Source organism: Leucoraja erinacea, chromosome 5, assembly GCF_028641065.1.
Source record: "Leucoraja erinacea ecotype New England chromosome 5, Leri_hhj_1, whole genome shotgun sequence".
Taxonomy (NCBI): Eukaryota; Metazoa; Chordata; class Chondrichthyes; order Rajiformes; family Rajidae; genus Leucoraja; species Leucoraja erinaceus.
In genome coordinates this window covers 84,554,000-84,566,355 of record NC_073381.1, presented here as the reverse complement: position 1 = coordinate 84,566,355, position 12,356 = coordinate 84,554,000, and the positions used below count along the sequence as shown (strand labels likewise).

Here is a 12,356-nt window from a genome sequence, read left to right as displayed (position 1 = left end):
TAACTGACTCAAAAAAGCAAAGTGCTAGGTACTGAAACCTGGAAACAGCTATGGTCTGTTCCAGAATATGAAACAATATGGGAGTAAAATAGGAGAAAAATAAAAACTGAATAGAATATGCAATGTAAATCTGGATTGGAATCACGGTAGCTATGTTGTAATAAGCAGTCAAATTCTCATAGCTTTAAATGTTAAAATCAAAAAGACTGTGTTCACTCCCAACCATTCACCCTCATTTACAGCTAAGGAAAACACATGTTACTGTGGCTTGAGACATTCTGGTGATAGGGAGTGATCTCACCATGGCTGAGCAGTTGTAGTAATCTTTGTGTGTTGGTTTCCATGGCTTTAGACACCGCCAGCAAAATCCATGATTACACTTGGCACACGTCATACTGTAAGAGACACAGATAATCAGGCGCAAAAGTGTTTAGGAATATTTGATGCCAAACTCCCTTTATATCACATAATGTTTTCACTGACTCGTTGACAGTTGCAAACAGAAAACTAGATCGTGTCTAATTAATACAAAATGCAGGAATAACTCAGCAGGTCATGCAGCATATCTGGAGTACATGGGTGGGCAACATTTCGGGCCAGGACCCTTCTTCAAGCTGATTGTAGTAGGGGTGATAAAAATGCTGCCTGACCCGCTGAATTACTGCAGCGTTGTTTTATCGCTCGATATTGCAGTATTTACAGTTACGTGTCCAGTGTGTCGATTTTTGAATCAGCTTGTATGGATTCAGAGAAATCAGAGTAGATATGTAGATCAGCATGATGGAAATCAATACAGAATAGAGAGAAGAGGGAGAGCTATTTCATTGGGTTGAATAGTTTTTGTTTAGCAATAAAATTCAAAGACCTTATCTCTTTAAAGACTCACTGGAGGCAACCTTCATTCTTCTCAATCTGTGCATGGCAACTTGGACATCGTTTGGAGATGAGTTTTGCGAGATGCTTGCTTTGTGCTTCCACAGTCATTCCCTCGTAGTACCCACCATCATCCATCCACTGTGACATGTGGCTGCAGCTGGCAGGGTAGTGAGCCTAGAACATGAGGGGAAGGGAGGCAGGATCAGAGGAAGCTTGCTCAGAGGCTCCAACACCTCAAGTTAAAGGGACAGCTGTTGGATTAATGCAGCCGCTGATGCACGAGTTGTCGACACAAACTCAAACAAGTGTCATAAACTACTTTACACTTATTAAAGTAGAACAGAAAATCATTTTCTTTAACCTGAAAATGTCCAACATTTTGTGTTTTATTTCAAATTTCCAGTTTGCAGTATTTCACAAAATAGCAAAGAGATTACTGCTGATAATATCCTGGCTCAAATTCCACTTTCCTGCAAGTTTCCATATGGCCCTCAACTTACCCATCTTCCAACAATCTACCTCAGAACAATGTATTCAATGTTCAGGCCTCCACGGCTCTCCAGGATAGAGAACTCCAAAGAATCACAACCTTCAGAGACGAAATTTCTCCAAAAGTGACCCTTGTTCTGAAATTATTGTTCTTATTTACCAATTAACCCAAGGGGAAACATTCTGTCACCAATAAACATATCAAACACCCCACTAACACCTCAAATCCATGTTTCAATAAGATCCCATTTCATTCATCTAAATGAATATCAGTTTAACCTGTTCAACCTTTTCTCATAACACAATCTCTTCTTCTCCGGATTCAGGTAAACTGCTGCTTTGAACTATGTAATATGTCCTTTCTTAATTAAATGGATCAAAACTGTACAGTTTCCAGGTGTGACCTCATCAAAATTCTGTAACAAGCCCTTCAGCCTAAAGCCAATAGCCACATCACTGTTTTCTTTGCAACAGGAGAGAATGAGGAGATTTAACTAAAACATGCAGATAACATCAACCTTTTTGACAAAACATGCTTAAGGGATCAAACAAGGAAGCAGGGAAATACCTCGTTCGTAATTAATAATTAGGGGATTAAACTTTATTTATTAATTTTCTGTTTCTGCTCCTCACTTGCAAAGCCAACACTTACTGTCCATCTTTAACTGCCCTTCAACTGAATGGATTGCGAGGCCATTTCAGGGGGCATTTATTTCAGTCGCCTACAGTGCATTCAGAAACTATTCCGACCCCTTCACTTTTTCCACATTTTGTTACGTTAAAGCCTTATTCTAAAATTGATTAATTTTTTTTAATCATCAGTGTAGACACAATACCCCATAATAAAAAAGCAAAAACAGGTGTTTAGAAATTTTTGCAAAGTAATTCAAAAGACATAACTGAAATATCACATTTACATAAGTATTCACTCTTTACTCAGTGTTTCGTTGAGGCACCTTTGGCAGCGATTACAGCCTCAAGTCTTGGGTATGACGCTATAAGCTTTGCACACCTGTATTTGGGTAATTTCTCCCATTCTTCTCTGCAGATCCACTCAAGCTCTGTCAGGTTGGATGGGGAGCGTCGATGCACAGCTATTTTCAGGTCCCTCCAGAGATGTTCGATCGGGTTCAAGTCCGGGCTTTGGCTGGGCCACTCAAGGACATTCACAGACTTGTCACAAAGCCACTCCTGCGTTGTCTTGGCTGTGTGCTTAGGGTCATTGTCCTGTTAGAAGGTGAACCTCCGCCCCAGTCAGCAGTCCAGAACACTTTAGAGCAGGTTTTCATCAAGGATCTCTCTGTACTTTGCTCCGTTCATCTTTCCCTCGATCCTGACTAGTCTCCCAGTTCCTGCCGCTGAAAAACATCCCCACAGTATGATGCCACCACCACCATGTTTCACCGTAGGTATGGTATTGGCCAGGTGATGAGCGGTGCCTGGTTTCCTCCAGACGTGACGCTTGGCATTCAGGTCGAAGAGTTCAATCTTGGTTTCATCAGACCAGAGTCCTTTAGGTGCTTTTTGGCAAACTCCAAGCGGGCTGTCATGTGCCTTTTACAGACGCACATGACAGCCGTCCGGCCACTCTACCATAAAGGCCTGATTGGTGGAGTGCTGCAGATATCGTTGTCCTTCTGGAAGTTTCTCCCATCTCCACAGAGGAACTCTGGAGCTCTGTCAGAGTGACCATCGGGTTCTTGGTCACCTCCCTGACCAAGGCCCTTCTCCCCCGATTGCTCAGCTTGGCTAGACGGCCAGCTCTATGAAGAGTCCTGGTGGTTCAAAAGTTCTTCCATTTAAGAATGACGGAGGCCAGTGTGATCTTCGGGACCTGCAATGCTGCAGAAATTGTTTTATACCCTTCCCCAAATCAGTGTCTCGACACAATCCTGTCTCGGAGGTCTACGGACATTTCCTTCGTCTGGCTTGGTTTTTGCTCAGACATGCACTGTCCAGGCATGAGACAGGCAAAAACTGAAAAAAGGGGAAGATGGCAGTCCAGGGGGTAGCACCCCCCCCCCCCCCCCCCTGGTGGTGGTAGAAGGGGGCAGCGCCCCCTTTATCCAAAGAATTTTTGATAATTATACCTTGAAATGACACCATTTCCTTGCTTGTTTACCCTTAATATATGCTGTAATTTTTTTTAATTATACCTTACAATAACATGTTTTACCTGATTGAATCAGGTAAAAAATATAACATTGTAGTGTCTATGACATACCGACTCTTGAATGCTTTTGTTTTTCAAATGAAACAGTTTTTATTTTAACACTGTAACAAGTCATACTAGATGGATGCGATGTATTCCCATTATCTTTCATGGGTTTGCCAAGTCTTGATACAGATTCCATTTTTGCGCAAAATTGGCTTCTAACATGTTGGGGGGGGGGGTAAGGGGAAAGTTATACTAGGGGAGGGATAGAGTGCGGGGAGAAGGGGAGGGGGAGGTCAGAGTTGGGGCAGGAGAGGGGGTGGGGGGATGAGCATAAATGTGGCCCAGCTCGAGCTGACGCAGACGCTGACGATGCAGGCAGACGGTGTGACGCTAAAGCGGAAAGCCATTTTAAAACCGATTTCTTTCTTTCTTCCCTTTTTACCGAATAATCAAAACCCACAGATTTCCGCGGAGAAATCTCATGCCTGTCAACTGTGGGACCTTATATAGACAGGTGTGTGCCTTTCCAAATCATGTCCACTCAATTTAATTTACCACTGGTGGACTCCAATCAAGTTGTAGAAACATCTCAAGGATAATCAATGGAAACAGGATGAACCAAAGCTCAATTTTGAATGTCAGAGCAAAGTCTGAATACTTATGTAAATGTGATATTTCAGTTATTTCTTTTTAATTACTTTGCAAACATTTCTAAACATCGGTTTCCTCGTCTTCATTCTGAGGTATTGTGTGTAGATTGATGATTAAAACAAATGAATGTAATCAATTCTAAAATAAGGCTGTAACGTAACTGCTGTAACAGAGTGAAACCAGTTGAAAACAGTTAAAAAGCCAAGGACGCACCGTCTTTGTTCAGTACTGCTGTAGATTTGGGAGGAGCAACAGCAGCAACAGATTAGCTAGAGATACCACTGATTGGGTCTAGCCCAAGTGTGAGGAGAGGGGTGAAAACAGTTGAAAACTGAGGAATTGGCTGTGTAAATTGGTAAATAGGCAATTTATCAGTCAATTTAAGCAGGACAGCCCTTTGCGAGCGGCAGTGAGTGAGCGGCCTAGTGAGGGAAGTGCCCTGTGAGAAAAGTGTGAGTCTTTGGCTCGAGAAGTGTGAGTCTTTGGCTCGAGAGTCTTCGGAGAGGAGGCTGAAGAGAGGAGACCACGCAATACGCTTGAGAGGCTAAGGATTCTGGGAGAGGCAAAGAGGTTTGCCACGCACTGCAAGGGAGCAGTGGACCAGACAGGAAGAGCGGACGGAATTACCACTAGACAGCCAAACCAGTAGGTAATTTACGGCTGGGGTGAGTACTTTCCCATTTATAGGAGGTAGGATTATATAAATAAGGGGTGTATCAATACAGTAGGGGATTCTTAAATAGGACCAGTAATTACTTATATAAGATGGGCGGTCAGGAGATGTGCCAATACTGCGAGATGTGGGAATTTGTCGACACCATTGATGTAGAAGATCCCTACAGCTGCAGTAAGTGTTTGAGGCTAGAGGAACTCCAGCTCCGCATTGATGAGCTGGAGACCCAACTTCATACGCTGCGGTACATCAGGGAGGGGGAGTATTACCTGGATGTTTTGTGCCAGGGGATGGTCACACCGACCAGTTTAACTAATTCAGTAGGCAGTGAGCAAGGAAAGGAAGGTGTGGCCATAAGCGAGGCAGGTAGGGGGAACCAGGAGGAGATGCGGCAGGAGCCACAGCCCTTGTCCCTGACGAGCATGACCGAGGCTCTTACTCAATGTAAGGACGGGATCAGGGGCTGTGGGAGGGATGAGCAACCTGGCTGCAGCACCGTGGATCAGGAGGCCATTCAAGAGGGGGGAGTTAGAAGAAATGCCGTAGTGATAGGGGATAGTATTATTCGGGGGGTAGATAGGGTTCTCTGCGGCCAGCAGAACATGTCCCGAAGGCTGTGTTGCCTACCCGGTGCTAGGGTTAAGGATATCTCTGCGATGCTGGAGAGAAATTTGCAGTGGGAGGGGGAGGATCCAGTGGTCGTGGTCCATGTGGGGACCAATGACATAGGAAGGACGAGGAAGGAGGATCTGCTGAAGGAGTTTGAGCAGTTAGGGAATAAATTAAAAAGCAGAACCTCGAGGGTACTGATCTCCGGATTGCTACCTGAGCCACGGGCCAAATCGGCGAGGGTACGTAAAATTAAGAAGCTAAATGCGTGGCTCAAAGACTGGTGTGGGAATAATGGGTTTGGTTTCTTGGGCCACTGGCACCAGTACTGGGACAGGGGGGATCTGTTCTGTAAGGACGGACTTCACCTGAACGGTGCTGGGACTGGGGTCCTGGCAAATCATATAACTAGGGCAGTAGAGAGGTCTTTAAACTAAGTAGCGGGGGGGAGGTATCAAGGGGGGTAATAACGGCAGGGGTAGAGGAAATAGAGCAGGGTATCAGTGGGGAAGCGGAAAGTCAAAATGTGACAGGAGACAGAATGTGTGAAGATAAAGCTTTAGATGTAAAAGGGGCAAAAACGGAAAGGAAGGGTAGTAAAAATCATCTGAAAGTGCTTTATCTAAATGCACGGAGTATTCGTAATAAGATAAATGAATTAACGGTGCAATTAAGTATATATAGTTATGATATCGTGGCCATTACGGAGACATGGCTGCAAGGGGATCAGGACTGGGAGTTAAATATAGAGGGGTACTCGACAATTAGGAAAGATAGACAGGAAAGAAAGGGAGGAGGGGTGGCCCTTTTAATAAGGGAGGGAATAACGGCAATAGAGAGGAAGGATATTGCGTTGAAGGATCAGGATAGTGAAACAGCTTGGGTACAGATAGAGAATAATAAGGGGAAAAAAACACTAGTGGGTGTAATTTATAGACCTCCAAATAGCTGTGACGCTGTTAGTCAGAACATAAATCTGCAAATAGTTGACGCATGTAAAAAGGGAACTGCTGTAATCATGGGGGACTTCAATTTTCATATTAATTGGGCAAACCAAACTGGGCAGGGTAGACTAGAGGAAGAGTTTATAGAAAGTATTAGAGACGGGTTCCTAGAACAGTATGTCACAGAACCGACAAGGGGGGAGGCAATCTTGGATCTGGTCCTGTGTAATGAAGCAGGATTAATTAAAAATGTCATAGTTAGGGACTCGTTGGGAACAAGTGACCACAATATGGTCGAATTCCATATTCAAATAGAAGGGGAGCAGGTTGAAACTCAGGCTAGGGTGCTTAGTCTAAATAAGGGGGATTATGAAGGTATGAGGACTGAGCTGATCAAAGTTGACTGGGATAGCAGACTCAAGAATAAGACGGTACATGAGCAGTGGTGTACGTTTAAGGGTATACTGTATAACCTTCAAGAAAAATTTATTCCTATGAAGAAAAAAAGGGGTAAGAACAGTCAGCCATGGCTCAGTAAAACTATAAAGGATAGTATTCGGCTGAAGGCAAGGGCATATAAGGTAGCCAGAGATAGTGGGAGGGTAGAGGATTGGGAAGCATTTAAAGGTCAGCAAAAAATAACTAAGAGATTAATTAAGACGGGGAAAATAGACTATGAAAGGAATTTAGCGAACAACATAAAAACTAATAGTAAGAGTTTTTATAGCTATATAAAAAGAAAAAGGGTGGCTAAGGTGAACGTTGGTCCATTGGAGGGTGAGACTGGAGAGTTGTTGGTGGGGAACATGGAAATGGCAAAGGCATTAAACGAGTATTTTGTATCAGTCTTCACCATAGAAGACACAAAAAATATTCCAACGCTGGATAAACAGGGGGCGGTAGGAATGGAGGAGCTTAATACTATTAAGATCACCAAGGAGGTGGTATTAGGGAAATTGATGAGACTGAAGGAGGATAAATCCCCTGGGCCTGATGGATTACATCCAAGGGTCTTGAGGGAGATAGCGGTGGGGATTGTGGATGCATTGGTGATAATTTTCCAAAACTCCCTGGAGGCAGGAACGGTCCCAGTGGATTGGAAAATGGCCAATGTAACACCTATATTTAAAAAAAGAAGTAAACAGAAGGCGGGTAACTATAGACCGGTTAGTCTAACATCGGTGGTGGGTAAAATGTTAGAGACAATTATTAAAGAAACACTAACGGGGCACTTGGATAAACATGACTTCATCGGACAGAACCAACATGGTTTTGTGAAGGGGAAGTCCTGTTTAACGAATCTGCTCGAATTCTTTGAGGAAGTAACAACCCGGGTGGATAAAGGGGAACCGGTGGATGTGGTATACTTGGACTTCCAAAAGGCTTTTGACAAGGTGCCACATAAGAGACTATTGCTAAAAATAAAAAATTATGGGATTGGGGGTAGTATATTAGCATGGGTAGAGGATTGGCTAACAAATAGGAAGCAGAGAGTGGGGATAAATGGTTCATACTCGGGATGGCAACCGGTAACTAGCGGGGTTCCGCAAGGGTCGGTGCTGGGACCCCAGTTGTTCACAATTTATATAAATGATTTGGAGGAGGGAACCAAGTGTAATATATCAAAATTTGCGGACGATACAAAAATGGGAGCAAAAGTAGGGGATGAGGAGGATAGGAAGAGTCTGCAAAAGGATATAGATAAGCTAGGTGAGTGGGCAACAACTTGGCAGATGAAATTTAATACTAATAAATGTGAAGTCATTCACTTTGGGAAAAAAATGATAGGGCAAGTTATTTTCTAAATGAAGAGGAGCTGCGTTGTAATGCAACGCAAAGGGATCTAGGGGTATTAGTACATGAATCACTGAAAGTTAGTATGCAGGTGCAGCAAGCAATCAGGAAGGCCAATGGAGTTTTGGCCTTTATTGCTAGGGGGATTGAGTATAAAAACACGGAGGTCTTGCTGCAGCTGTACACAGTATTAGTGAGACCACATTTGGAATACTGTGTACAGTTCTGGGGTCCATACTTAAGAAAGGATGTACTAGCCCTGGAGGCAGTGCAGCGAAGGTTTACAAGATTAATTCCTGCAATGAGGGGATTGACATATGAGGAAAGGTTAAGTAGGCTGGAACTCTACTCTTTGGAGTTTAGAAGAATGAGAGGCGATCTCATTGAAACATATAAGATCGTGAGGGGCCTTGATCGGGTGGATGCACCGAGGATGTTCCCAATGATCGGGGAAACTAGAACTAGGGGACATAGTTGCAGAATAAGGGGGGGCTCTTTTAAAACTGAGATGAGGAAGAACTTCTTCACCCAGAGGGTGGTTAATTTATGGAATTCACTGCCCCAGGGAGCAGTGGAAGCAGAAACTTTAAATATATTTAAGACTAAAATAGATGTTTTTTTAGCTGCCAAGGGGATAAGGGGCTATGGGGAGAGGGCAGGGATATGGACCTAGGTATGGTTAGTATAGTAAGACCTGAGTGATCTCCTGGACAAGTGTCGATCGCCTAGATTGGGGTCGGAGAGGAATTTCCCGGTTTTTTTTCCCGAATTGGACCTGGGTTTTTATCCGGTTTTTTGCCTCCCCCAGGAGATCACGAGGTTCTTGGGGTGGAGAGGGGTGATAGCGGTATAAAGGGGAGGGTAGTGTCTTGTGTTCTGTGTCTTGTGTCTACTGTTTGTGGGTAAGTGTGTCTGTTTAGTGTTCAGCCATGAGCGAATGGCGGTGCGGGCTCGATGGACCTGGTGGTCTGCTCTCGCACCTACTTTCTATGTTTCTATCTATGTTTCTATGTAACAAAATGTGGAAAAAGTGAAGGGGTCTGAATACTTTCTCAATGCACTGTACATGGGTAGGTCTGTACACATAGGTTAGCCCAGCTATCGATGGCACATTTCTTTCCTGGAGAACTTTAATGGATCAAGAACAGGATTTGACCAAAATCTTTCACCCAATGACTTTTGGGGATCTGGAAATCACTGCACAAAGGTAATTGTCATCATCAAATTTAAAACATATTTGGATGATCACTTGAGCAATTATAATCTACAAGAGCCACAGAGTGAGATTCACCTCAACAGCTTCATCTTTAATCAGCAACTTCCCAACCTTTCTATGATGTAGGAAAATGCAGCTTTCTTCAGATAAATTCTTCAATAAAAGGGAAATTGACAAATCTTATGGCGTATCTCTACATGACATATCTCTACATGACATCGTCTTAATTTCCTTCCACAACTTTCACTGGTATCACCCAGACAACATTCTTCTCCACTGCCATCTCTAAAGCCCCATTCCGAAACAATTTTACTGCCACTGCAAAAGTGTCGCCAACAAAATATCACTTTCTGTTACTAACTCGGAAATCCTTTTTCCATAAACCTCCATTCGTAGCCAGCACCCCAAATGTCCTTCCCCACTCTCATGTCAGTGTGTTGTGTCCGTGTCAGCCACGGCTCAAGGAATCAGTCATGTGTCTTGGTCTCCATCATCTCTAATCGCGTGCTGGAAGATGGACAACTACTGATGTCCATCCTGGCTAAACAGCCAACAACATGATTAGGTGAGACTAGCTACTAACCAGTAACTAGTCATAATTGGGATAGAGGATGGCCATACCCCTGGAATGCAATGAGTACCTTTAGAAGTAGTAATATATGATTAAAGAGTGGAGAAGGACAGTTCAAAGCCATTGAGGCTAGGTTACAGAGAGTAACGATTCAATTTAATAAGAGCGCAAGGAAAGAGAGACAATTGTCTAAAACTGATTCTTCAGGGAAGAACTCAATAGAACTGAGTCTGGAATTAAGGTCATAAGGAATAGGATTTGAATTAGGCCATTCGGCCTATCAAGTCTACTCCACCATTCAATCATGGCTGATCTATCTATCTCTCCTAACCCCATTCTCCTGCCTTCTCCCCATAACCTCTGTCACCTGTCTGAATTGGCAAATTCACTAACATCCTATTTGGTTCAGTCCAAACTCAGCAATCTTTAGACAGAAACCATGCACCCCAAGTATATGGAGAAAGAACTCTCGCTACCCACCCTCATATAGCTGCTTCTGTCCAAAGATGTGAAATTTACTTTTTCTTTCTCAGGTTCACCACCTCATGTCTTCCCAAATTGGTTCAGGATGATTTTGAAGTTATATTTTACTGATGTAGGAATTGCTGACAAACCCAGTATTTATTTCCCATGCTTAACTACCCTTGAGAAGGTGAGGCCGAGGCACCTGCAGTCCAACTTGTGAAGGCAGTCCCAAGGAATTGGACTTCTGAAGTATAATTGCTTATGTAATGAAGAAACCCGCCCAGCCAGCCGGTGTTTTTATATGCCAGTTAAATAGTAGCTGAGACTCTAAAGAGAAATCTTTCGAATTCATTGAAGGTTTCTTAGGTTAGCATCCCATCCAAAGTGCATTTGATCCCACAGTGCAACACACTCTCTGTCTGGATTTTAGGGAGGCAACGACCATTAATAAAACATGCTTACCTCAGGGAAATTACAAGTGAAGCAAGAGGACCAGCAGCACTTGGAACAGGTACCAATGCTACCAATCCCCTCCTTACACAGGATCTGATCGCAACCCTGGGGATTGGTGCACCATGTCAGGTTTGAACAACACTCCACGTAGCCACGCAGTAGTGTTTTTGAATACTGTAGGAAAAGGATAAAAATTGTCTGAAATCTCAGGGTTGATAGCATCAGTCTACAATGCATTGAATTTACGGCCATTTAATTCACCCTAAATTCTACCCTTTGTACAGATTTTAGACATTGCTTTGCCTTCCAGGTGTTTGCTGACATTAGAGAATTAGTCCACATCTTCAAACTTAGAAATACTTTACAATGGAAATGCTGGGTCGTATGCTGGGGACCAGCTGAAAATAAACCCCAGAACAACGAGTCCAATTAATTTAAATGCTGCTGTATTTTTGAAGAATCTGGGAAGAGTTGATAGGAAAGTGGGAAAAATAATTTATGGGGAAAATTAGTGAAGACACAGGTTGCGGGACAGTGGCGCCGCTGGTAGAGTTACTGCTTCACAGTGCCAGAGACCCAGGTGCAATCTTGACCTCGGGTGCTGTCTGTGTGGAGTTTGCACATTCTCCCTGTGACTGCTCCGGTTTCCTTCCAAATTTCAAAACAGTGCGGATTTGTAGGTTAATTGTCCTCTGTAAATTGCTCCAAATGGGCAAGGAAAGTGGATGAGAAAGTGGGATAACATGGAACTAGTGTGAATGGGATATTGATAATAAGTATTGACTACAGTTGGCCGAAGGCCTGTTTTCACACTGTATCTCTACACTGGGGCATCAATGGAAGTGTCTTGAGGGCAGTCAGTATTACGGTCAAGAAGGTGCTGAAGGTCCTGATATGCATGATGGTAGACAAGGCTCCCGGACTCGATTAGTTATTACCGAGGAAATTGTAGGAAGTTAGAGAAGAGGTTGCAAGTGGCCTGGCTGAGATTTACAAGTCGTCATTGTATTGGTGAAATTATGGAAAACTGGATGGGGGCAAACGCAATGCCTCTATTTAAGAAAGGCTGCAAGGAAAAGCCTGGGAACTACAGGCCAGTGAGCCTGGCATCTGTAGTTATAAATTAACCAGAGAGCATCTGAAGGATAAGATATGCATGCATTTAGATGGACAAGGGCTGATTAGGGAATAGTCAGCATGGTTTTGCATGTGGGAGGTCATGTCTCACGAATCTGATTGGGGTTTTTGAAGATGTGACAGAAGATGTGATGAGGGCAGAGCTGTAGACGTTTTCGGCGTGGATTTCAGCACGGCATTGGACAAGGTTCCGCATGGTAGGGCTGCTATGGAAGGTTAGATTGCATGGGATATAAGAAGAGCTAGCTGACTGGATAGAAAAATGGCTTCTTGAAAAGAAGAAGGGGTGATGGTGGAAGGTTGATTTTCAGACTGAAGGC

General features: G+C 43.6%; 1 protein-coding gene across 4 annotated transcripts in view; it reads right to left on the bottom strand.

Annotated features, from left to right (window-relative positions):
• Positions 1–12,356, bottom strand: part of LOC129697502 (cullin-9) — a 143,391-nt gene that overhangs the window by 25,746 nt on the left and 105,289 nt on the right. For all 4 annotated transcript variants that reach the window (XM_055636136.1, XM_055636135.1, XM_055636137.1 and 1 more), the window contains exons 32-34: positions 10,909–11,073; positions 887–1,050; positions 302–395 (exon numbers count right to left, since the gene is read on the bottom strand). In XM_055636136.1, the coding sequence (XP_055492111.1) occupies positions 302–395; positions 887–1,050; positions 10,909–11,073 (423 nt within the window). The remainder of the gene's footprint in view (positions 1–301; positions 396–886; positions 1,051–10,908; positions 11,074–12,356) is intronic.